Source organism: Acomys minous, assembly GCF_964271855.1.
Source record: "Acomys minous genome assembly, chromosome: 14".
In the NCBI taxonomy this organism is placed as follows: Eukaryota; Metazoa; Chordata; class Mammalia; order Rodentia; family Muridae; genus Acomys; species Acomys minous.
This window is the reverse complement of record NC_140496.1, coordinates 83,152,928-83,179,269: the sequence shown is the minus strand read 5'-3', so window position 1 is coordinate 83,179,269 and position 26,342 is coordinate 83,152,928. Positions and strand designations below refer to the sequence as shown.

Sequence of the window (26,342 nt, the reverse complement as noted above, 5' to 3'; positions counted from 1 at the left end):
GCAGTGAAGGCCATGTACAGCAACAGACACCAGGCAGAGGTGAAAACAGAACTCCTGTATGGAGCTACGTGTTATTGCACGGGCAAGACAGTATAAACACGGGCAATAGTTCACCGTCTGCAACGGATCATGACGCTGGATTCACAATTTTCTAAATCACAAGCTATAAAGTGGGAGCTTCCCTCCGATAGAATGTTGGCCTACCACACACGAAGCCCTGAGCTGAAACCCCGCTACCACTCTTCCCCAGCAGAGCTCTCCTAGGTTTACTGCTCTTGCCAAGGAATCGAAGGGTTCGTGTGTGCTTAATGCCCGTACATTTAAGCTGAAGTGGAAGACCCCTGCAGGTCAAACCATTCTGGTTACTGACCTGGCTCTGACACAGCAAAGCCCTGTCCATGTTCCTTCTGGCAGCCTGCTGGCTTCTGCCTCTTTGGGAGCCTCTTAATTCCAAAGGGAATCTGTCCTGAAGCCTGTTACAGTAGCAGCGTTGTTCTCGTCCGTCCCAGATTTAAAAGCCCAGCCACCATCTTGCTTTATTGGTGACGGTGGGAGTATAAGAAGTGATAGCGAAGGACTGAGTGAACAGAGCCTTTCCAGAAAAAACACCCTCGTTCATCCATGCTCCTGGCTGTTGATGGTCGGTCGCTCCTGGTCTGTTGCTTTCTTTCTACCATTTTGTCATGAAGACTGATTTTTAATTTCCTCACCTTCACTGGTAGAGACTATGAAGCTGTGACTTTCCATCTGAATATGGTTTGGTTGAATTGCTTAGTTCAGAAATGTATTGGGAAATATGAGGATGGTACCTAGGGGATACTGACATTTCCAACTGACTTGATTATAAAAATTTTAGTTTTCCATTAATATCATAATGCTTTTATATATGTGTTCAGATGTTTTGCCTTTTGTGGACTCATGAATTTTCCTTTGAGCCTGATACAGTATTAATTCTAATATAGTTTACTAGTTGCATATTTTAAACACACATATAAATACATATATATTCAGGTAACATTGCAGGGATTCACTTTAAAAATAATTTTGATTAATGAACTATTTTCATGTCTTTTTAAAAAAAATCTTAAATATAACAATCCTCAGTGTTTTGTTCCTACAAAGGCCACTTTTTGAGTAAATGTTCTTGAATAGAAGTTCTTATCCTGTGCGTGTGAGGAAATTGACATAAACACATCACTAGGCCTAAGAGAACGGGACACCCTCAGAAGTGTTGGCTGATGGTGCTCTGGGCAGCTCAGATTCAGGAGAAGCTCCTTGTGGGGGAAGTGACTTGCTGACTGGGATCCTGTCACCTCTGAAGTGGGCTTCACTGCAAGGAGCAAACTGCATCTACTAGAGAGATAGAGACTTCTTCTTCATCCTGGGAGGCAGCGCCCATACCCACAAGGCTAAGTGGCTGGTGCATTTCTCAAGGCGCAAAGTGAAGTCAAGGATCAGTAATATAGTTATCAGTGGTCACCTGCTTCTGGGTCACGTCAGCATGGGAGACAAGTGCCAGCCTAACAGCAAGTGTGTTTAATCCTAGACCGTGTGCTTTCCTGTACTCCCTGGCACACGCTTATAAAACATATGGCCACATTTAATAAAGAATACTACTAGCCAGGTGGTGGTGGTGCACGCCTTTAATCCCAGCACTTGGGAGGCAGAGGCAGGAGGATCTCTGTGAGCTCAAGGCCAACCTGGGCTACAAAGTGATTCCAGGACATCCAAGGCTACACAGAGAAACCCTGTCTGAAAAACAAAAAACAACAAACAAACAAACAAAAAGAATACTACTGAAGAAAACGTGCTTTAAGCTGCATACACTTTAAAAATATTTGAAATTCCACTCACTGGACGACAGAATGTGTTTAGAACTGCTGAACTAAGTGAAAGGAAGAATAAAGCGTCAGCGTAAAATGTTTTATATCAGACTGTCCAAGTCAGATATGCTTGTTACTGAGCACAAAATCTAGTTCTGAGATTTCTGGGCATAGAGGCAAACATGATGGTGAGGGTTAGGAGTTTATAAACAAATAAAAAGAAATGCATCAATTGGCATGGAAATCAGAGGGTCTCTTTCTCTGCAGTCATAGAATTTACTGGGTGGGCTTTAAACAAAGTCATACGATCAGTACAACAGACCTTCAGTATCAGTTTTTACACAGTAATCTTCAAAATTGCAAACCAATAATTTTTGTAACTAGTTATATATTGATAAGTTAGTTATCACAAAGTAAGAAAAGTACAGTCAGCCTTACTTGTGGTATAAAAATGTCTTGGTTTTGTACAGTCTAAACATTAAGGGAACATCTTGTGTGTGTGTGTGTGTGTGTGTGTGTGTGTGTGTGTGTACGTGTGTGTGTGTGTGTGAGCTGTGTGTATGTGAGGTGTATGTGTATGTATGTGTGTGTATTTGAGGTGTGTGTGCTGTGTTTCTGTGTGGTGTGTGTATGCTGTGTTTATCTGTGGTGTGTCTATATATGTGAGATGTGTGTGTGTAGTGTGGTGTGTGTGTGTTTTCTGCTTGTGTGTATGTGAGTTGTGTGTGTGTGGTGTGGTGTGGTGTGTGTGCTGTGTTTATCTGTGGTGTGTGTATGTATATGTGTGGTGTGTGTCTGTGTACATGTGGCAGTCAGAGGACATCTGTAAGAGTCCATTTTCTTCTTCCACTCTGGTGCTAAGGCTTGGCAGCTTTCTCATCTCACCAGCCTTCTTTCTTTGCTTTCAACTCAACAAACAAACAAACAAGCAAACACATGTATTCTCTGCAGTGTTGTATAGTTTTTAGTTTATTCCACCTGCTCACTTTCGATCCCAGTGTTATTTGTCTACTGCTTAGCTGGATGTTGTCAGTTTAGTTGTTTTCATGAGAAAGTGAGCTACCTACAGACGGCATAAAAGTTTAATGCTATCCATTAAAGATGAGTGTACAGGGGAAGAGGCCGGTGACACCTCTAAGCCCGGCTCCCCTGCATATTTGGGGACAGATTCCCTAGTTAGAAGATGTGGGAAACACTTGATCCTAATCAAAGGACCCAAAATACTTGGATCTAGTTCATTTTAATCTTAGCTGAAAAGACTGTAGATGGACACTTCGGGGCAAGAGAAGGCAGCATAACAGCTCCGCTTCAAGTGCTGTACAGCCTTCAGAGCGCAACGTGGATGGCGGCTCGTAATTCTCCTTGAAGCAAACAGAAGGTCCCACAGCCCAGAAAGCAGCGGTTTATGAGGCTGGTGCAGACAGCCGCACAAGAGGACTCTGTTCATGGTCTTCAAAGTGAGGCAGCAATGGCATGGTTGCTGCTGTGGCCACATGTAATATCGCCTGTAGCTCTTTAAAGAGGATTAGCCCAGCGTGCTGAGAGCATTCAAAGCTGGATTTCATGTGGGGCTGAATATGCTAATGAAATGGTAATGTGTACGGCAAACATTTCGTAATATCAAATCCCCTCCAAACGCAGCTTTGTCCCTCCCACAGTGGGAAACCAAACTTTATCATATCAGAAGGACTAGTTCTCCTGCCTTATATATCTGCTGGGATAAAAGATGAAGTTAAATGTATGTGCATTCATATTTCAGCTAAATTTAACTCCAATGAAAGTTGACAGGCAAAGCCTGTTTATAGACAGTCATTCAAAAGTGTGTTTACTAGGTCTGTCTGCCCCCAGGGGTGAATACGAAGTAATTTACCCTTGTAGACAGCAAGATGTATAATGTGGGTTTTTAAGAATCAGGAGTGCGAAAGGCTAACGAAGAGCTAGCATTCTCTTCCACCTTCATTTAGAATTTCTTTGTGTGACCCTCCTTTTTGCCTGCTCAGTGCCCTTCTGCTGGCTGTTGGAAAATGCCATCTTGTAACTTCCCAGACCATGTCTCTACTCTTCCAGATCTGAGACTTGTTGTGTCCTTGGCTCATGACACACAAGTTACTTTCGACTTAGTATTTCGGGTTCAGAACCGATTTGGCATGGCCAAGGTGAATTCATTGACAGGCTGTGATCGCAAGCCAGGTGCCTGCGGACAACTCATGAGGCCACGTCCCTGCATGCACGGGCATGGTTCCTGGAGACTGAAAAGACCCTGAAGACTTTATCTCAATGGCTGGGAAATACAGACGCAGAAAACACATGGAACTCAGTGCCCCTGGCTCAATTCCTACTGTGTGCGCTTTCACTGGTTATTTTGCTGTGCTTGACTGAGGAGCCTAGATTCTCTTGGCTTTTTGTTGGTTAGAGATGGTGCGTGCATGCGTGTGTGTGTGTGTGTGTGTGTGTGTGTGTGTGTGTGTGTGTGTGTGTTTATCGAAGTTTTGAAGGGTTTGTCTGTGGGCACAGAGAGACGGTGATACATATTCATGAAAGAATGCACTCTCCACTCCCTGTTAGCTCTGACAAAGCCTTAGCTGTTTCACACAGCAAGCTGACTGGGATTGTGTGGGGGGGCTGCATGGCCAGATTAGTGCAAACAGCGAGCCCACTCCTCTGCTTGTTAGGCCTTCCCTTCCTGACAATTTCCCCAATTGTCGCTTGTGACAAGGCTGTCACTAGGTGATGGCTTCTTTTGGCCATTTTCAGATAAAGATAATTTCCTTAACTTCCATTTTATTTGACAACAAGCACTGTGGGTGAGAGAGGAAGTGCTTCCCGTAGGATCAGGCCTTTGTCACTTCAAAGGCATCTTTGATCTAAAAATATGTGCTGTACCAAATTCATTATGTCTTTCCTTAAAGAGCCTTTAAATTTATTGATCTTCTCTTCAATTATTCTCCTTTTACATCCAGTAAGGATGTGTGAGATGCAGTGTTGGGAAGAGCCTAAGGAGGCATTGGGGGTGGGGGGAGGGTGCTGCAGCCAACTGGCCACTTCTAAGGTCATTACAAGAACCAAACAACAGGTGCTTTTGTTTCCCAGTCCCTGAGGAACAGGGCTCGACTGCTGCTTGCCGACACATAGTAATATCAGTACCAGCAGAAGAAGACAAAACAGTGATACTACAGCTCAATAAAGAAAAAAAAATCTACACAAAAATTGTGCCAACAGTTGTCTCACACCATTCCCCATTGTGCCCCGGATTTGGAAAGCCAGCTCACGGGGGCTGTGCAGGACTAGAGCAGTTTCTTTGTTGACCGACAATTTGGCTTCCACCAGGAGCAAGCTTCCCCTGGGCTGAGGGGGTAGCTTGCTTAAGTTCATGTAATTGGATTGATGGAAGATTATACAAAGCAGAAAACAAGAGGGTAAAAATCTCTATGGATATACATGAAAACTGACTTTAGGATGATCGCACACAGGGTTGATCTGGGAGGAGTGAGGGGGTGATACGCTCAAGCTGCACTGTAGGACATTCTCAAAGAAGTAATACAAATATTTTTAATGCAAAAGGGTCACTATCCATAGGAGAAATATTCATAATGATTTAAGAAGAGTATTTTGTGGTTTCTTTAATTTACATTCAAGTCGTTCAGATCCACACACGTGCATGCACACATATGTAAATAAGCATATACAGCAAAATGTTAAGCATAAAGTACTTAGACCTCATACTTTCCTGGACTTTATTGTATATTTAAATTTTTCATAATATAAAAAAAATTAAAATAACAGAGGGAGAAAGAGCAAGAAGGTTCTGCATGAGGGCTATTTTTTCTTGGTGAGCAGGCCCTCTTTCTGGAGGCTTCATCTCTCCACATTTCCCTGCAGTCTTGGTATTTGGAACCCACAGTTGCATGAAATCACTGTTTTAAACAACATCTAGGAGGAAGCGGAAACTAGATTCCATGGAAAGTATTCCAGTCAACCAACTACTTCTAAAATGTCACACATATACAATCCATTTCAGACCAAGCAAGCTACCAGTGTTCATCCCGCAAGTAAGAAAACTTCAAGCAGCTCCGCCCAGCCTCCGTGGGCCAAGCGCGCTAGTCCTCACAACTTCAGGATGCTTCGGCAGTTTTGATGGTTAGTAAGGTAATCTTGGTGAGTCATAATTTCAAAGTCCTATATGTTAAGGAAAATAAGTCATTTCTTCTACCAAAGCTCCAGACAAAGCCTAGGGGCTCGTGTCTGCTAACGAGTTAAGTCCCCAGTATGTAAACATATTTAAAACATGTTTACCATGTGTTGCTAAAACATGTCTTTAGGCTCCTCAGTGTAGTGGAAATGGCTCTTCTCTTGGAAGAGCAGTTCTCTGACTTTCCCAAAGTACATGTAGTATACCAGGACCTTTGTTTTGAACAGCTAGTTTGACACCAGGCAACCAGCGGGTTTTCAGGCTTCCCACGAGCATGGTCCCCTCAGCTTTACACCGTATCCCAGTAGTATGTCAATTCATCCTGACTGAGATAGTACTGCGGTTAGCTCAGGCTTACCCATAAGGAAATTGAGGGTCAGAGAGCCCAAGGAACATTTGCGCTTCTCACGTCTAGTCAGTGGTTCAGTTCAGACCTGGGAACTTGGCATCTCAAGCCATGTTGTTAATGTGGGGGGTCAGAAGGGGGCGGCATGAACAGCCTGTCATGACTGCCATTTACATGAGCAAATGCATGTGCAACCTGTCCTCGGCCCCAGTTTCTTTAGTTCCCCAAGCTCCGTCTCCTTCCCAGCGTTGTTCTGGACAACTAGACGGAGATGTGAAGAGAAGGAGATGGCTGAAGAGGAACCGGAGCTTCTTTCTGTTTTTTTGGTTTTTTTTTTTTTTTTTTTTTTTTTTTTTTTAGCATCCTACCTCCCTCTCATAGACACAGAGATTGACCTCTGAGGTCTGTTCACTGGGGACAACAGGACTCAGGATTCACAGCCGTGTGCCATAGACAGCTACTCATTGATCCATTAAAGGTCTCTGATGTAATTTCTCCTGATGCATTTAAACCCGGAAACTTCAGTTTTGTTTTCCCTGTGAAATCGGTAAAGGGAGGAAGAGTGCAGTCTGGTTTAAGGAGGCACATTTTGGGGGTGGGGGGGAAACGTCTCTGTGTTGCCTCAGAGTTCACCTGCTCTGTGACATGTAAATGAGCGACAAGCTGGCAGACAGCAACACCATCAGCTTGCCTTGGAGGAGACAAAAGTAAACACTCTCAAAGAGATTGCTCTGAAATATGATATCAGCTGCAAGAGAGGGCCATCTCCTCCGGTCAAATGAGAAAAAATCATATTATCTGCACCGTGGTGTACAAATAGCTTGTAAGCCACATTCCCCATTTTGAATGGTGACAATGAAGTGCTAACCTCACGGCCCCAGGCCAGCCTGATCCCATCTCAAAACACAAACACTTCTGCTTCGGTTTTGGCTGGGGGCTGTGCAGTGGCCTCCCAACCCCCACCTCCCCCCACCCCCTGTTAATTGGCTGAGACCACCAGAATTCGGAGGACACAGATGTCACTGATAGTTTTCCTAGGGAACACATTCATGCCCATCTGTTGCAGCCTAGAAGGCTGTTCATATATCCACAAGGCCTTCATTTAATTCTTGTCAGAAAGTAATGTAAATCCAGTTTACCTCAGAGGTCGCAGCCGAGATCTATGCCAATGAGCCCCCCTGCAATTTACACACACTGTAGTTGTATAGGATGAAAAGAAAGCCTTTCATGTTGGTGCATAGTAACAAGAATGCTTGCCTTCCGAAAGGCTTTTTGACTGAGCTTTCTCCTGATTTTAATACAGCTCATGCCAGTTGGTGTACCCAGCTTTAGGGTGGGGGTGGGGGGGAGAAGAAGAAGAAGAAGAAAACCTAATCTTTAAAGTTTCTTCTTTATAAGAGGTGAAAGCGAAGGAGAGAAATCCTAGCAAGAGGCAGTAACTCATCTGTAATTATCTGTTAGGAGGCAGGATGCCCCCCCCCCCCCCGCCCTTTGATAGAGTCTGACAGGAGAGCCTGAATTATGGCAGTTGAGCCCTAGAGAGAATTCAGTTGTGAGCAATTGTCTTCCAGTCTGAAAATGGTAGGACTGTCTGTCCTGTTGGATTAGTCTGATTTTTTTTTTTAGCTGTCTTTCTTTAGTGTGGATGGAGGGGGTGATGAGATTTTATTAATTTCATTAAGACCAAGGTAGGTAGAAATTGATTCATCAGTAAAGTGGAAAGTATGTATAGAGAATGATTTTAGTGGAAAACTCAGAGTGTTTCAAAGGACACCAATGGTATTGATATATTTTGGAATGTTCGGGTTGGTGGCCATAGGCTGCTAGGCAAATGGTTTTGAAAATACCCTTGTGATCAAAGTGCTTTCGAGGTTCAACCCCTTTAGGATGTATGACCTTGGCAAGTTACTTAGCCCCCATGACCTTCAACTTTCTGATCTCTAGAGTAGGGATAAAGCCTACCTCTTAACAGTTTCATATCTGAGGTGGACATCACGGTGTGTAGACCAAAGAAAGGACAACCACGGGCAGTTGTCCTTTCTCACCTTTGCCGGGGACAGCAAATCATGTATTGAAAATGTTGAGATGGTACAAAAATCTCTCCGTTCCGATCACCACAATGGTTTTCCATATTTGAAACAACAACAACAACACGTTAAAGGGAGATAAAATGAGAGATTTTCTTTTCCATAGCTCATAAATTTTATTTTAAGTTGTTTGGTTTTGTTTTGTTTTGTTTGTTTGTTTGTTTTTCTGTAGAAAACATGTTTCTACATGTTTGGGTCATGTTTGGGTCAGAGAAAGCCTGGATGCTTTCCTCATTCACTTATAGCCTCTGATTTCCCAGGACAGTGTCGATAGGCAATGCGCTTCTGGGGAGACCACACTCGTTTGCTTGTGCTGATAGCTTTGAAGTATAAGGTGTGGTTATTTTGCACATTTAACCTTTCGCTTGAGATAATATTAAATCTCAGTGTGACTTCCAAGCACACACTAACAGAATCTTGCCAACAGAGGAATCTGAGAGTGTTCTATGGCAGGGCTGGAGGCAGTCGGGCCCTGATTGGAAATAGAATGTGTTGTTCATCACACACACAGTAGATACTCCAAGTGTGCACAGTGTGGGCTTAATTGCAGAGCGGGATAAAGCTGGAACGGTGTTTTGTAGGCTTATAGTCACACTGAAGAGGCTGATGTCCATGGTTGCTTACTACCAAAATGAGAGACCAGAAAAATAAACTAGCAACCTAACAATATAACTTCAGAATGCAGGGCAGAATGCAGGGACGACTTAGTGAGTAGGACAGCTCCCTGCACAGGCATGGGGATCTGAGTCTCAGTCCCCTGTACCCACATAAGAAACCAGACATGTTGCACTAAAAGTCATTATAATATATTGCGATTATTATTTATGATTGGACAATGCATCATTTTCTAACCTACTGGCTTCAGATGAAGTTTGATGTAGGAGGCCACTGCGTGATGGGGCCTTGCTGCCAGCCATTCATCTGGTCTGTCTTCCTTCAGTGGGAACATACAGATTTTAGAGCACAAAATGCTTTTTATGAATGTACACTGTTCTCTCATTGTGATTTCAGAACAAGATAAACCGCAGGGGGAAGCAATGTAAAAAACAAAACCAAACAAAAAAAACCAAGTAGGATGCACACACAGTGTGGATGAAATTGTTTGGAGGCACGTTCAGCTTCCTCTTAAACAAAAGGTTTCACTTAAAGTTATGAATGGGTTGATTACAATGGGAAAGATCCAGCGTGTTCTTAAATAAGGACTGCACGTCTCAGCTGACTACACCGAGGCCTCCTGGGAGGAGATAGATTGCCTCCTGTCAGGGTTAATCTATAAACGCCTTCAGTCCTTAGACTCCATTAGTCTTTGCTGCTCTTCATTGGTCCCTCTGGAGTCATGTTGTCACTTGTATCAGGTGAAAATTAGGATCCTTTCTTCCCAGGAAAAATGTATCATTTGGTTACTCCAGGGCCCGATTTGAGAACTGAGCATATGCACTTCTTCTTTAAATAACCCAGAAAGGGAGTATGCATCACAAAATCGCCACTTGATTTTTCTCTTTGGGGAGTAGGATTGTTACTTTCTTCCCTAGAAAACAACAACAACAACAACAACAACAACAACAACAACAACAACACAGAGCATTCTCATCTTAAACCATGGATTGGATGTTTAAAAGCATGTATATAGCTACTGCCAAGTAACTCTGAGGAACTGTTCTTGAAACTTAAACAATCATTGAACCTTTGAATTGTTTTTAAGGTTTTGCTCATGTGTGTGTGCATGTGTCTGCATGTGCCCATATGAGCATATGCATGTGTGCGTCGAGATGCCCTAGGATGTCAGAAGAGGGCAGCAGACCCTTTGAAGCTGCAGTTCTGGGCAGTCCTGGGTGGGTGGGTGGGGTCTGAACCCCAGTCCTCATGACTGAACCTCACAGGTTCCTGACTACTGAGCTGCCTCTCTAGTCTCCAAACATTTGACTTCTCGATTTTAAATAAAGGCCACCTTTCTTTCTGCCAACATTTATAATGAATTCGGATCACAATTGTATCACATTCAGGTTATAAACCCATGTTTTTTCTTTTCCTTTTCCTTTTTTCCTTTCTTTCTTTTTTCTTTTTCATTTATTTATTTATTTATTTATTTATTTATTTATTTTTGGCAAGATCTAAGTGTGTCTGCACCTTCTCTTCTAAGGCAGGGAATGGCAAGAGGGTTGCTATGGGTCACACAGATTCTCTCAGTTTACATAACTGACACTATGAGCCAGACTATTGTCTAGGAAAATTTATTTGGAATTTGAATCACGGATGTGCCTACTTTGCACATCCTCCAGATACTTGTCATTCAGGTTGAAAATGTTAATTTTGATTCTCTGCTGGGCTTCAAAACCACCACATTATTATACACAAACTACTTTGTACACGGCAGTAAATGCTAAATGTCACTGAGGAGTTTACAGATGGTCTGACTGAAATGTCTAAGTTAGCTTCAAAGCCAAGCAATAAGAAAAATCAGGAGTTGGGCGCATAGCTTCAATCCCAGCACTCAGGAGGCAGAGGCAGGCAGATTTCTGAGTTCAAGGCCAGCCTGGTCTACAAAGTGAGTTCCAGGGCAGTCATAACAACACAGAGAAACTCTGCCTCAAAAAGAAAAGTCTAGGAAAATGAGCATTTTCATCAAATTGTGTAGAAGTTAACATCTTTCTTTCTTTTTACTTAGTCTAACTTTTTTTTCTTGTATCCCTATTAGTATAATGCTGCAAACATTTCTTCATTCATTAAAAACAAATAATTGGATTATTTTAAGTCTAAGATAAGCATCCACTTTTTTTTTAGGGAAAGGAGAGAGATGAGAGTTCCATCCCCTGCAAAGCTAGCAAGAGAAGAAAATTAGAGTGGCTCAAAACCAGGTTCCCCCAAAATGAGATGTCTGCTGTTTGTAGCACATTCGTTTGTGTAACTGAGAAGCATTTCTGCAAGAACAGAAATCTCACGGGAAACAGAGAAGCCAACAGTGGGGGACCCGGGAACAGTGCTCACTGCGCAAGCACAAAGACTGGGGTTCAAATCCCCATCACCCACTAACAGTCAGGCATGGCAGTGAGTGTAACCCAGTGCCAGGCAGGCAAGCACAGAGGGTCCCTGCTGCTCACTGCCCAGCCAGTCTAGTTCAACGGTGAGGTCCAGGGTCAGTGAGAGACTGACTGTTTCAAAACTGATGAGGTGGACGACAAATGAGGAAGACACCCAATGTGCACCTCTGATGTTAGCATCTGCGTGTGCTTGAGCGTGGACACACACACACACACACACACACACACACACACACACACACACACACAGAGCACCTCCCCACCATACCAGACTTCTGTCACTCTAAAACTAAACTAATTTTTCAGATGAGCCTGAGGACTTGAGAGGCCAGAGCTATAGCCTATAGGAGGACCTATGGTTTTTTTAAAAAAATTTATTCAGAATACAACTCAATTGTTATCCCATCACTTGTATCCTCCTGTTCCTTCTTCCCTCCCATTTTCACCCTAGTCCCCTCCCCTAGGTCTATCACTGAGGGGGACATCCTCCCCCACTATATGGTCATAGGCTATCAAGTCTCATCTTAGTAGCCTGCTTATTCTTTCTCCTGAGTGCCATCAGGCCTCCCCACCAAGGGGAGGTGGTCAAATATGGGGCGCCAGAGTTCATGTCAGAGTCAGTCCCTGCTCTCCACATAACTGTGGAGAATGTCCTGTCCATTGGCTGGATCAGAGTAGGGGTTCAATATTTACTACTTGTATTGTCTTTGGTTAGTATAATAGTTTGAGCAGACCCCCTCCTGGGCCCTGATCCACCCATCACAATGTTCTTCTTGTAGGTTTCTAGGACCCTCTGGATCCTTCTATTTCTCCATCTCCTATATTTCTCTTACCTAGAGTGCCAGGGGGATGTCCTTACATCTATCCCAATCTCGTGGTAAGTGAAGACTTTCATGGGACATGCCTTTTAGGCTAGTGCTCCATTATAAGTGAGTATATACCATGTGAGTCTTTCTGGTTCTGGGTTGGAGCTATGGCTGTTAAGAAAGTCTGTGGCCTAACAATGTACCATATTAAAGACTCTGTCTTTGACTATACTATAGAATGCTTAGGGAAAATAACAATTAAATGTACTGTCATTTCTCTGTAGACCTTTTTAGGGCTTCTTCCTTCAGCTCTCTCAGGAGTTGTGAAAACCTATTCAGTTCCTTTGCCCTGAAGATGCTGTAAGTGCCAGCCTGGCTAAGCTGCCACTGCCTGAAGTGGGGATGTGGCAGATAGAAGGTAACCCCTCAAAACTTCTACCTATGTGCTCAGCACTACAAATGGCTCTTGGTGGGTCTCTGGACAACCCCAAGGCAGGGTCCTGCCTGGCAAGATCCATCGTTAGCCAGTGACATCGAAATTTCAAGTATAAAATAAGTAGGTGTGTGTGTGTGTGTGTGTGTGTGTGTGTGTGTGTGTGTGTGATTTAGAGAGAATGAGGAGGTAAGGACATGCGTGCTTCTGTCAGAGCTGTAATCTTTGGATACTATTTTTTTCCTGTTAGCTGGTTCAGCCCTTGCTTTCTGACACCCTGGCAGACGGCCTGGTGCCTGGAGGCAAACAGATGATAACATCAAGTTAGCTGGGCTTGGAATTTTTTTTTCTTTTTTAAGCAAATAAAATGTGTCTTTCTCTTCAAAAATGTCTAACTGCCCATGCTTCTCCAGTTTGCTAACTGAATGTCTATTTGTTAATCAAATGTCGTCCTGAGGAATTGTTTAAAGGATAATTTCATTACCATGTAGTTTAATATTGGTTTTAAAAATGAAGGACTTAAACTTTGAATGGTTGAGCAATTTCCTTTCTCAAGAACATAAAAGTAATGAAGCCACCAGGAAGCAATGCCCTGCTTGGGTAAATGTGGAGAGATTGTATGACCCTTTAGAAAAGTAATGTGGAATTGAAGGGGTTTGGTGGATAAGTGGTACCCCACCAATATCCTGATGGGATAAATGTGGAAATTTGGATGATTTTTTAAAAAAAAATTTACTCCATGAAATTTTATTGAAAGCTATCACCAGAGTCTACGAAGCATTTATCATGTACTGGGCAAAGATTTATATTTTTTATATATTAATTCAGCCGATCCCTATAGAACTGTAAGATTTATAGAGAATTGTGCCTCTTGCAGATGGGAAAAAAATATGAGATGTGATTTGCCTAAAGCTACTAAAATTTAAACCTTGGAGTCCTAGCTGCAGTCTGCAGGTCATTATCTTGGCTGTCTGTTGATGACTAAGAGTGAAATCATAATTATTTGTTTTCACGTTATTTGGCCCCATACTTTCAAAGCCTAATCATCTCTTTTCTCCTTGAGCTGTTCTTTTGTGAGACATGCTCACATCACAATCTATATGTTCTGTGAAAAAATAATGAACTGTTATGACCATGAGGATTATAATTACAGACAAAATTATTTTGTTGCATACTGAACCTTAGTTTTCACATTGATTGCTCTCATCAAAAGTGTGCACTGCTGGGTTGAAAAGATGGCTCAGCAATGATGAGTAATTGTTGTTGCTCCACAGGACCCAGCATCTAGTTATTGGGTGGCTAACAACCACCTATACATTCCAGGAGACCCAATGCCCTCTTCTGGCCTCCGCAGGTACTGCATGCACATGGTGCACATACATTCATCAGACACACATACATATAGGAGTAAATCATTCAAAAGTGTGCATTATTACACACCTGGCAGTTTTGAGTCCCCTGTGTACCATTTCCACATATGCATGGCACCATCACCTGGCTTTCTTCCTCTAGACCCCCCAAAAATCTTTGCTATCTAAGTGCTAATATAAGCCGGACATTTCCACACCTCACCCACTGCAGCACACCATATATAGGTCAGAGACCTAAACTTTATCTTGACCTTCTCAGTTTTCTCTACTCAGCCTTCTCTCATCTTCAAGTGTTTTCCCTAACGTTTGGATAGATGGTGTCTGCCTTTTGGGGAACACGCTTCAAATGAAACATGCCTTCAAGGTTGATAAAACTATTTTCCTGCTTCGTGAATGCTTAACACGCTTCAAATGAAACATGCCTTCAAGGTTGATAAAACTATTTTCCTGCTTCATGAATGCTTCTCATCTCATCGTGTCTCTGGATTAGGAGATGTATGGAGTACACTGACGTGAGTGATCTCCTGTCACTTAGGGTGCAAATATCCAGAGGAAGAGCTACTGGGAGGACCATTTCTAATCCGTCAGCCCAGGGGCCTGGAACCAGGACCAGATGGCAGGCTTGACTCACCTTGACCTGAGATGTGGCTCTTCAGCCGTGGAGCCAGGCTAATAAGCATTCAAATGTCACCATGGCTGATGGAGGAGGTAACTGTAGCTGGGAGAAGACACAGTGAGCCCTGCAGTGTGGCCTTTTCTTTTCCCCCTTCTTCCTTCCTGGGGCCACTTACCTAACTCATTTGTGACCAGACACTCTTATTGTACTTTCTTGCACAGTCAAGTTTGGTAAACATGCTCAGTGGCAGGGATCTGGAGGCGGGGGTGCAGAAGGCAAGAGAGACGGAAGCAGGAGGTGGTGTTGCCAGCCAGTCTCCTGTTTCAGTAAGCTACGGCCCATAGGCTGCAATTGTATAAGAAAGAGATATAAAAACAAATTATTTTCACTTACAGAATTTCATAAAATCTACTTGTCTTTTTAGGAAAACCAAACCACACTTTGGGTTACGGTTTTGTTTCCACCCAAAGAGAATGCAAGGATGAATGAAGTGCCCTGGCACTTTAGTTTGTTTACCTACTGGTTCAAACTGCCCGTCAAGGCTTTCTGGAACTTACTCATTATCAGCCACACAAGAGTCTCCTCCTTACAGTCTTTGTCCATGGCATTATTCAAATCCTACCCCTACCACAGTTCCCCGCCCAAGAGCCGGCTATACTCTGAAAGGCTGTCTCTAGCCACGTCTGCCTGGAGTCATGGGCTCCACCCCTCAGGGCAGCAACTGATTATTATTAGCTGATTATCAGCTGATTATCATTAGCTGTTCAGTACACCTAGGCTTCAGGACAACTTTATGCTTTTGGATATTTAGTTTTCAAATAGGCGTGTAGACCTCTAAGTCTGGCACCAAATGCAAGGGACACAGTGAGAACAGGAACAATCCCGTTTAGGAAAAGAGTGTTACTGCCTACAAGTTTGCATTTGAGTCTCCTGTGCTCAACTCCATCCCATCTCCCTCCTTTCTGGACAAAAACCCATGATTCTAGATTTCTAATTACTACTTTATCATTCCCACTTTATATCCTTTCTTTAAAAATTTTTTTTTATTTTTTTAATTAGAACTATTTGCATTACAGAGTGCTAATTTGGTAAATGGAGATGATTCCTTGTGATTCTTGGTGATGTCACTGTGTGTATCTGTAATGTTCATTGTTTATTAGATTTATGTCCATACTCACATGTGACATGCTTGCTGTTTATATTTCTGAGCTTCACTGCAGTATTACCCAGAACTGTTAGGCATCCTTTTGCATATTCTATTACAGTATAAGAATGTTTTGTTTCCTAAGTGGTAAAGATTGCATCACTGAGGACATCGTTGTATGCATCAGCAGGGCTCAGACTGGACAGTTTCCCTAAGCTGGAGTTTATACCTGAGCATGGGCAGTGGGTAGAATGTCTATTTACAGCTAATTACACTGAATAAGGGCAAAATGTAAGTTTGGCTGTGGAGCACAGAATAAGGGACACTGCTCTCTCAACAATTGCTATTATAGCTTTTTAAAAGTGTTTTTTTTTCTAATTGAGGAGTAAATAGTTTTTCCTGTAACAGAAACTCAGCTTTCCTGATGGTCAATGAAGATGAACCTTTTTTACATCTATTAGCTGCTGTGTGAAGCACCTGAGTCTTTGTACCCTCCTTTCCTCACTGCAGAGTTAGCTCTTTTCTTGTCGGCTAATGGGATACGTTTATATTTTCTGGGTGTAAATTTCTTGTCAGTTACCAAACTTACAACTACTTCTTTCTGAAAAGCATGATGATGCAAGCCTTTAATCCCAGCACTCAGGAGGCAGAGGCAGGTGACTCTCGGTGAGTTCAAGGCCAACCTGGTTTACATAAACAGTTTCAGGCCAGTTAGGGATACATAGTGGAACCCTGTCTTAATAATAAACACATTCTTCTATTTGTGATTTCTCATTTTATTTGCTTTATGTCATGGTTTTGTAAATCAGAAGTTTGACTTTTGTAATTTAATTAAGTATATCTGTTCTCTTATAATTTTCATCTCTCTCTCTCTCTCTCTCTCTCTTGCAAGTGTTCAAAAATTCTTCCCTGCTGGATGTGGTGGTGTACACCTGTAATCCCAGCACTCGGGAGGCAGAGGCAGGTGGATCACTGTGAGTTCGAGGCCAGCTTGGTCTACAAAGCGAGTCCAGGACAGCCAAGGCTACACAGAGAGACCATGTCTCAAAAAATTTTTTTCCTTTATCAAATGTAATTTAAAAAACCAACAACTCTCCTTTAAGCTCTTGACATCTTACCCACAGTGTCTTGTACGACAGTGTGAATACCAACTACATTCACAATAATAGAAACGTGAAGACAATTGAAATGTTCTCAACGTATGAACAAAGGTGTTTCGTTAGCCATGAAAAAAAATGAATTGCTGGAATATGGATGTAGCTCAGTTGATAAGGTGACTAATATGCACGAAGCCCTGGGTTTGATTTTTCAGCACCACATATCCAAGGAATGGTGGTAGCAGGCACTCAGGAGGTAGAGTGAGGAGCAGCAGAGGTTCAAGGTCACCCTTGTCTACAAAAGGAGTTGTGTGTCATCCAGAAATGCAAGAGACGCTGTCTCAAAAACAAAACAAGTAGACACAATGTCAACAACCCAAAAAAGTGAAATACTGATTTGTGCCACAACACTAATGTGTTGATAACGTGGCGCTCCGTGAGAGGAGAGGGCCGCGGTCTGACCCTATTTCCACCAATTACCAGAACGGGCTAATCTGAGGATCTAGAAAGCAGACTGGTGGATGTTAAAAGTGGGGAAAGGATGGGCAGTGATTGCTAACCGCATATATACGTCCTTCTTGAGGCTGTTGGGTGCTAGAGATGGCTGCACTATAAGCCGCTGTGTATAGTAACATTGTAAACATAAAAATGGCAGCATTTGATGTATGCATTTTATCTCAAAATTCATCTTCACTTTGGAATTAAATTAAAAAAAATTTAAGCACACCTCAGTCCTCCTTTAGTGAGATCCTTTAGGTGCACACTTTTATTTTTCACACTGAAGCCTTTAGTTCTAATTTTTAAAAAGTAACATTTTAGCCCACTGTTACGCACTGATCTGTAATGATCAAGTCTCTATACAGGTATGGCTTTCTGTTGGGATCCTTGTGTGTTTACTAGGTTGATTTCTCCCATGCCAATAGGTTATATGATCTAATCTCATTCAATATTAACTATTGGCATTTGGTGTTTCAATTTTCTTTCCTGCATTATTTTATTCTACTCTTGTGTGTGTGGATTCTGTTTTATTTTGTTTTAATCCAGCACACTCCACCACTCATTATTCTTTATTCTTCCATATAAACTTTAAAGTGACATTTGAGATCACACACGGATACACTTTACAGAGATGCTGAGATTTTCATTGGTGTTGTGTTAAAGTTATCGATTAATTTGGGAAGAATTTGATGTCTTAATGATACTGAGTTTTTCAGGACACAAATATGAACTACTTCCCATGGACCTGGGATATCTTTCAATTAAGTTGTATAACATCTCTTCTAAAAGCCCTGCACACTTGTTACTTAAAATGTTCCTAAGCATTATTTATATATAGAGAGAGGAAGATATAGACATAGCTAGCCAGCTATAGATATATGATGTTTTTAATGAAAAACGTTGTGTATCTGATGTCATGGCAAGTTTTAAATTTTATTAAATTATATTTCTAATAATATATTTCTTTTAAGATTGGATTTTTAGTTTGTTCACTGTTGCTAACACTGTATGGTGTTCCTTTAAGATTATAGGATCATATAAATTTTATATTTCTTCTTGATTTCTTTCTCTTTTTGTTTGTTTGTTTATTTGTTTGTTTTGAGACAGGGTTTCTCTGCAGTCCTGGCTATCTTGGACTTGTTTTTTAGACCAAACTGACCTCAAACTCACAGAGATCCACCTGCCTCTGCCTCCCGAGTGCTGGGATTAAAGGCTTGCACCATCACACCCAACACTTCTTGATTTCTTTTGAGTTATATTTTATAAAATTATTACCTTATCGGTGTCTTCAAAATCATTGGTATACAATATTTATAGTATTTCTAAATTTATTTATCTTATTTTACATCCATTGATGTTTTGTCTGGATGAGAATGTCTGATCCCTACAACTGGAGGTACAGACAGCTGTGATCTGCCATGTGGGTGCCGGGAATTGAGCCTGAGTCCCCCGGAAGAGCAACCAGTGCTTTTAACCACTGAGAAATCTCTCTAGCTTCATTTCTAATATTATATTAGCTTTTAAAAAGATACTATAATGTTCTCTTTCCAGATTTTTAAAATTCCTAGTCTAGTTTTCTGTCTCTGATCTCTCAATAAGTTTGCCAGCAGTTTGTCAATGTCACCTTCTTTTCAAAGAATCGGTATGTTATTTTGCTGATCTTCTGTTGAAATGTAAAAAAAAAAAAAAATCTGAATCTGTGTGTGTGTGAGAGAGAGAGAGAGAGAGAGAAAGAGGGAGAGAGAGAGAGAGAGAGAGAGAGAGAGAGAGAGAGAGAGAGAGAGAGAAGAGAGAGCGCACACATGTGTTCATGTGTGTGCATGCACACGCACATGTATGTTCATATGCCCGCACATTCTGCTATGGCATACCTGTGGAGGTCAGAGGACAGCCTCAGGTGTCTGTTCTCACCTAGCACTTTGAAGCTGGCCTCCTTCCTTTGCTGTGTGCCGGGCCAGGAGCCTCTCCACTCACTGCAGGGACACTTGTGGCTTCTGGGGATCTGAGGCCCCATGCTTGTGCAGCAAGTCCTTTACCCTCTCAGCCATCTCCAGCCCCCAAGTGAATATTCTTTATGTAAATTTCTGGTGCTTATTTTGTTCATCTTTTCAGCCTTTTTCTATTGACCACAAATGTCCAGTTTATGCAGTGCTAGGGATTGAACCTTGAATCTCATGTATGCTAAGTAAACACTCTACCAACTGGGCTACACTCCCTAGCACTCTCTTTGAATCTTTGAAGGTGTGTGTGTGTGTGTGTGTGTGTGTGTGTGTGTGTGTTCATTGGTTCCTTGGAGAAGGTGAAATGGCTGGAGGCTAGATTGTCACTGTCAGTGCCCATAACATGCAATATTCTCAGCAGCCTCCCATTCTTCTTCTAACCAGGCCTGGCCCTGCTTATCTTCCACTTTCAGGGTGGAACAGCTGCAGAGAAGGACTCCATCCCTACCCTGTAGACCCTATGAGTCTCCTTTCTATTGCCCTCTTTCTATGAGCTCTACAAGATGGTGGTCTTCCCATTATTATAAAGGATGCTGGACTACTAGGACCACATGGTAATACAATTTTCTTTCTTCATGCACAGACTAGTTCTTCAAATTCCATTGTTATGCAGCCCTTCCCCTCACTCCCTAAAATGACTCTAGGAAAGATCATCTGCTTCTTGCTTTAATTTGGGGACTTGAAGGAAAGTGACTACCTGACCCACCTGCAGGTCATGACCAGCGGTTTTTCTCTTCCTTTTTTGTACTGCCCGATGCCTGTCTGGATCTCTGAACTTAAGACCCCACTGTAGCAATTACCTTCCTCTAGTGAAATGGGGGGCATGTGATGCTACTGTTTCCAAGGTCTGTTGCCCACTGTAGTCCACTAGTTACCTCTTGTTTGCTCATTGTAATGCTCAGAAGGAATGAGTGGGGCCTCATTTGTTTGTTTGTTTGTTTGTTTTAAACAGTTACATGTATAATTTTTTAAAACCCCACTGTTTCTGTGATGGACAGAAGATGGCTGGAGATGAGGGAATGATAGACCATAAGCATTCCCAGGGCGGTAAAGAAGTTCTCAGGGGAAAGAACTCCCACTTTCTGTGTTTCCTTCCTATTTTTCTATTAATTAAGTAATTTACTGTAACAGATGTCTGAGGATAACATTCTGACTAATGCCAGGTGGGGTGGCACATGCCTGTAGTCCCAGAACTTGGGGAGGCAGAGGGAGGGGGATCTCTGTGAGTTCAAGGCTAGCCTGGTCTACAAAGTGAGTCCAAGACAGGCAGGACTACACAGAGAGACCCTGTCTGTAAAAACAAACAAACAAAATCTGAGTAGCTCTTGAGACCTGTTCTCATAGCTAGACAAACTAATAGCCAGTTTATTGCAGAAAACATCATGACTTATAGACAGTTGAATTAAAAGAGACTTCAGACACAGTTTAGGGCAACAACCTGATTTATGCAGGAATCCATTCTGAAAGTGAAAGTGAGGATAAAATTATAGTCAGCCTCAGATAATTCCAGTGACATCTTTCTCATTGCTTCATTTCTGCGAATGCTCTTGGAATGTGATAGAATTTTTAACTTGAGAACTCTCCTTGTGCTCACTACTGACGACACGCTGGTTTGGAGTGAAATGAGCCTGTGGTACCCTGAAGGTTTACTTTTGTGTGCTTTAAAACAAAGGCCATGCAATAGAAGGGCACATTTAATACCAACGCAACAGCTCGCTGCCTCAACGTTCTCAGTGTTTTCTTCATGAGCTCTGTGTTGCGCCATCCTTGTAACTGTTTCCATCTTCCCTTTCAGACTTTTGCTCTGGAAGTGCACTTCTACATGCCCCTCCCCGCAAGTGTCTAAACCAGAGACATGCCAACTCCTTATTCTTGGCAAGAGGAATAATTTCTTTTCTTTACAAGACACTACTTCAACAATAGGAAGACAGGCCGAATATTTATTAGCTAAGAATTGTTTCTATTTACTGGCTAGGCATTTTCACAGTGCTAGGAAACTATTTTGTCCTTAAAATTACCTTGTCTACAATAACTCCTCCCGTCTCCTTCACATTCGCCTAAGGAATCTGTGGCCTACATGTTACCTGGCATCATCAGCTGACTCATCCATCTACATGATGGATCCATCCACAACAAAGTTCTAGGAAATTGGGTTTCCTGGAACACCGTTTCTCCATTTTACTTGGCAATGTGCCTGGCAGTGAAGAGCTTCAAATTTGGCATCTGTCATTGCCTATCCTGGCCCAAATTATATTGTGCTAAATACCATGAAGAATACCACACAAGGGAAATCAGCAGTGGATTGCGAGAGTGGTAACCTTCATATTACCATGTGCTTGTATGAGGCTATTAGAACCGTTAGCCAGATGCTTCCTGTTGACTTCCAGAAAGGGGAGAGCTCAGTGTTACTGGGACCCAGAGGCACTGAGTGAAGTATGTGGAAAGTACATAAATCATGGGGCACGTTCATTTTATTTGGCCCGTGTGAGATCACCAACCTCACCGTGGGTGACCGGGCTCTGTAGCTAGCCTCTCTCCCTTTTGCACTCTGTGCCTTCAAGGTACCGCCCATCTAGATCAGACCCTGCAATCATTTCACACCCTCCCCTAACAGCATCCTCAGGACCTGTCATGTATTTTCATGTGCTTGCTCTATTATCCCTCCCTGCTTGAGACTCACAGATAATTGATGATGCTTTAGTTAATCATCCTTCTCTCTCTTTTGTTCACCAGGTACCTCAGCCTTCAAGGGCCTTCTTTAGTGAGAATCAATGCCTCTCCTAGGTAATTGATCACCGTAGACCCAGGGACACTCAATTCATCCTGGAGGGTGGGTAATCATCATGAATAATCAGGACGCTGTGGCTTCGATACTGCACGAGTGCAAGCAAGTGCTGGATCGTCTCCTGTTGGAAACGCCAGATGTGTCTACAGAGGACAAGAGTGAGGACCAGCGGTGCCGGGGTGAGGTTCTGATGGGAGACGCCAGGGGTTGAGCCAGCAGGCTCAATGCCTGCACCCTGGCTTGAATGACACGTTCTCCTCTCTGCCCTATTTTTCTTCTCCTGGCAGATGACCACCGAGAGATGAGTGGATTTCCAGGACATGAGAGGGAAGGGCTGTGGGCTGATGGGCAGGGAAGAAGCCCACTTTGTTGCAGAGAATTGCTGTCAGTTCTAATTTTAGGCTTCAGTAAACACGAGGCTACAAGAAACAGTGTAGTTCAGGAAAGAACAAAGGGTCCAAGTTGGCTGGTGCACACACATTTCAATTATTAAAAAATTGAAGCAACTTCTGAATGGTGGCGCATAATTTTCCTCAAACAAGAATTTTGTGCTCCATCAATTTCCATAGACTATGTCATCTCACCAGTACGGCCAGCCTCTGTTTTCTTGGTCACCAACAAACTCCTCAGGCCACTCGTAAAATACATTCATTGATCTCAAGAAAGACTCTTTACATCGTAACCATGATCTGGGTTTTTGCCTGCTTCCTGGCTGATGCTGGCTATGGTTACAGATGTTTATAGTTGCTTGAGAAGTTTCAACCACAAAATATAGAAAGCTACAAAAGACTCGTTTCTTCTTTAGCCAGCTTTGGAGAGGCACCCTTTTTATTAAGGTTCTTTTCAATTGCTCAAATAAATTTCCTTCCATTTCTTTAAGTATGTTCTTCGCATGCGTTTTAAAAATATCTTTTCCTGTGTACTTTTAGTGGTTTTGATGTTTCATTTAGGAATAGGATGCCTAAGTAAAAAATACACACCATACTGGAAAGGCCCTGAGAAGGAGTTTCCTTCAGTTACGGTAAACAGGTGCATACATGTCTAACAGGACATTTTAGATACCTACGGTGGTCTCAGCTCTGTAACGCCTCATTCTACTGCCTTCTTGATGAGGATCTGGATGTGCAGTCAGTTCCCAAATCAAACCTTGGTGCGTGCTTGCATTCTTTACTAGCGGGACCAACAAGCAGCATGTGCTTGTCAGCCTGAGATCACAGACTCCTTGCATATGGCCCCTGGTCGTCAACCACAGTTTCTCAGCACCTGGCCAGTAAGAGATAGCTGGTTTTCTGTCTCCCTGGGGCAATGTGTTGGATTGGGCTGTTTTTCTTGTTTCTCCTAAAATTTTCTTTTTTATTTTCTTTTATTTATTTCTTTTGGTTTTTTGAGACAGGGTTCCACTGTTCAGCCTTGGCTGTAGTCCAGGAAAGAACAAAGGGTCCAAGTTGGCTGGTGCACACACATTTCAATTATTAAAAAATTGAAGCAACTTCTGAATGGTGGCGCATACTTTTCCTCAAACAAGAATGTTGTGCTCCATCAATTTCCATAGACTATGTCATCTCATCAGTACGGCCAGCCTCTGTTTTCTTGGTCACCAACAAACTCCTCAGGCCACTTGTAAAATACATTCATTGATCTCAGTGTCTGGTCCAATGGCTGGACTCACTTTGTAGACCAGGCTGGCCTCAAACTAGCAGAGATCCACCTGCCTATGCCTCCCAGGGTGCTGGGATTGCAGGAGTGTGCCACCATGCCCAGTTTCTAAAATTTTCTTAGTGTGTCCTCTTTCTGTGTCCAGCGTGTGCCCTCACTTAAGCATCACATTCTCTCTCTGCAAGTCCGAGGCCTCAGTCAGATGCCATTTTCCCCCCAAGGGACACAGAATGGGAGAAATAATCAACTGAGTTTCAGAAAAGGCAAATCAAGGCTATAAAATCATTTCGTCAGACATGGCCTTTCAGATAAGCTTCTAGGAATAGGGCCAGATAACCAACGAGGGAAGAATTCTCACACCGAGTGGTGTGTTTGCGCAATCCCCACTGTTCCTGTGGCCTGTGTCTGCGCAGAACCTCTCCTGCTTAGGTGGGCAGGTGGCTGTGAGCAGCTATGGCCCATTCGTTGTGGCACTACTGATGCTGTTACTGCCTGGAGTCATAGAGAAGGACATGAATACATGGTCCCTTTATGGGCACAGCAGCCACTAGACTTGGGAACACTGACAAGGCATATTCTCTTGTCTCTCCCTTCACCATCTCCTTCCTCCTTGTTCCTGCCAGCCTGAGAGCTACCTCTAGGTGCCACCTGGGAGATGGAGAAAAGACTGAAATGCAAACTGAAATATAGCATGGCTTTAAAAAAAACTGTATTTTAGGGGCATCTTGTATTTCAGTGCGCTCCATTGGCCTGTTTACATTTTGGCATGGAGAGGGGTGTGTGGAGGAAACAAAAATGATTGGTAAAGAGTATCCTTTTTTTCTTTTTTTCTTTTCTGAGACAGGGTTTCTCTATGTAGACATGGCTGTCCACAGCGTGGGGTTGGGGTGGGGATCAAGAGCTTGAGACCAGCCTAGGCTGCACAGCAATGCCCCATCTTAATAACCGTAAGAGAGGAAGACAGAAGCAGTGTTCTCCAATACTGTGAAGAAATTACTCAGCCCCCAGCACAGTGGAAGTCTGTGGATCCAGATATGGGGTTTCCATTGTCAAGTGACTTCATCACTCTTTGTGTCTAGATGGACAGGGACATTATCTGTACGTCCACTTGGACCACATGGGACCATCCCTCCCAACAGTCATCTTACTCGTTGACACTTAGAAGCACTCTTGAAGAAATTTGCTCTGCATATACATTGCAATTTCAGAAACTGAAAACCATCCTCTAGCAGCAACACAGATAGATTTTGCAGCCAAGAGTGATCACGTGAGTCCTTACTTCTAGGGCTCTGTCTCTGCAGGGATGCTACTACAGAGTAAGGGGCCAGGAGGTGCTGATCAGGGAGTCACAATCTCAACAGGATGGAATAGAGTCACTTCCCAGTCATCAGCACTGCTCACTCATTAGTGTGATGCTCTCACTGCCAAGCCGCCCCTGCCCATCTAGAAACTTCCTTACCATTTCTCATCTGGTGGCAAGTTCACATAGATATCCAGGACCAAGACAGGCTTTCTTCCTTCTCTTCTTTCTGATTCTTTCCTATTTTCTCTATCCAGTATGTCCCATGTATATAGAATGCTATCTCATGTCTTTTAACCATCACAGTGTGCTACCATTGGGCTGTGGCTTACAAGAGGGATGAGATATGAAACATGGTAGCTGTGTTGAGGATGCTCCTAGCCTAGGAAGAACAAGAGATGTGATTACAGGACAGTGGGATGCAGTCTGAAGGGAGCATGCATCATCTGTGGGTTTAGAAGTACAAGGAAGAGGCATTTCAACTCCACTGGGCGGTTGTGTTGAGTTAACAGTAGTGGCAATGTCTGTTTTGAGTGCCAAAGGTAGAGGACCTCAGTGTGGGGGGCAGAACAATTACAAACAGAACGGAATGTGGAAAAACTAAAGAACTGAAAGATGTTGTATTGTCCCGGTCTACCTTGTTAGAAAGGGGGGGGGGGCTCACAGTATAAAGGACTGTAAGGGTGGGCTGAAAATATCAAAGAGGAAGGAAAGAGGAGAAGGGTTTTAGGAGCTGTGGGATTTGATAGCTACCTTGATTCAAGGAATGAGAGAAGGCAAGCATCTAGAAATATAGGTTTCAGATCGGGACGATGCAATGTGTGGTGGTCCCACTCATCAAAAGAGAATGTAGAAGGAAATGGAATTGGAAAAGAGCTAATTGGAGGGACTCCAGCCAGCTCTAAACATGGCTCTGGGAGGCCTTGCGCTTCTCCCCGATTCCCTCTGCCATGGCAAAACCGTTAGATTCCATCCCTTAAGTGATTTCCCAAGGTCTATCAGAAGCCCCATTTGGCTCACCTAATTAGCATGCCCAATTAAAATCAAACCTCATCCTAACTCCGGGTTTCCCACTTCACCTTCAGATGCCACCATTTTCCTATATGCCTGTGTGCATCTGTCTCCCCTCTATTCAGAAGCAGACCCCCCAACCC

At 42.9% G+C, this 26,342-nt stretch overlaps 1 protein-coding gene across 5 annotated transcripts in view; it reads left to right on the top strand.

Moving 5' to 3' along the window:
* The window catches only part of ALPK1 (alpha kinase 1), a 103,241-nt gene that overhangs the window by 18,940 nt on the left and 57,959 nt on the right, over positions 1–26,342 (top strand). Inside the window, exons 1-3 of one of the 5 annotated variants that reach the window (XM_084757275.1) lie at positions 12,581–12,707; positions 14,628–14,800; positions 22,181–22,411. In XM_084757275.1, coding sequence (XP_084613401.1) covers positions 22,291–22,411 — 121 coding nt within the window. In that variant the 5' untranslated portion in view covers positions 12,581–12,707; positions 14,628–14,800; positions 22,181–22,290. Of the gene's footprint in view, positions 1–5,841; positions 5,979–12,580; positions 12,708–14,627; positions 14,801–22,180; positions 22,412–26,342 lie in introns of those variants that run through there. The other 4 variants (XM_084757273.1, XM_084757274.1, XM_084757272.1 and 1 more) reach the window with 4 other exon arrangements.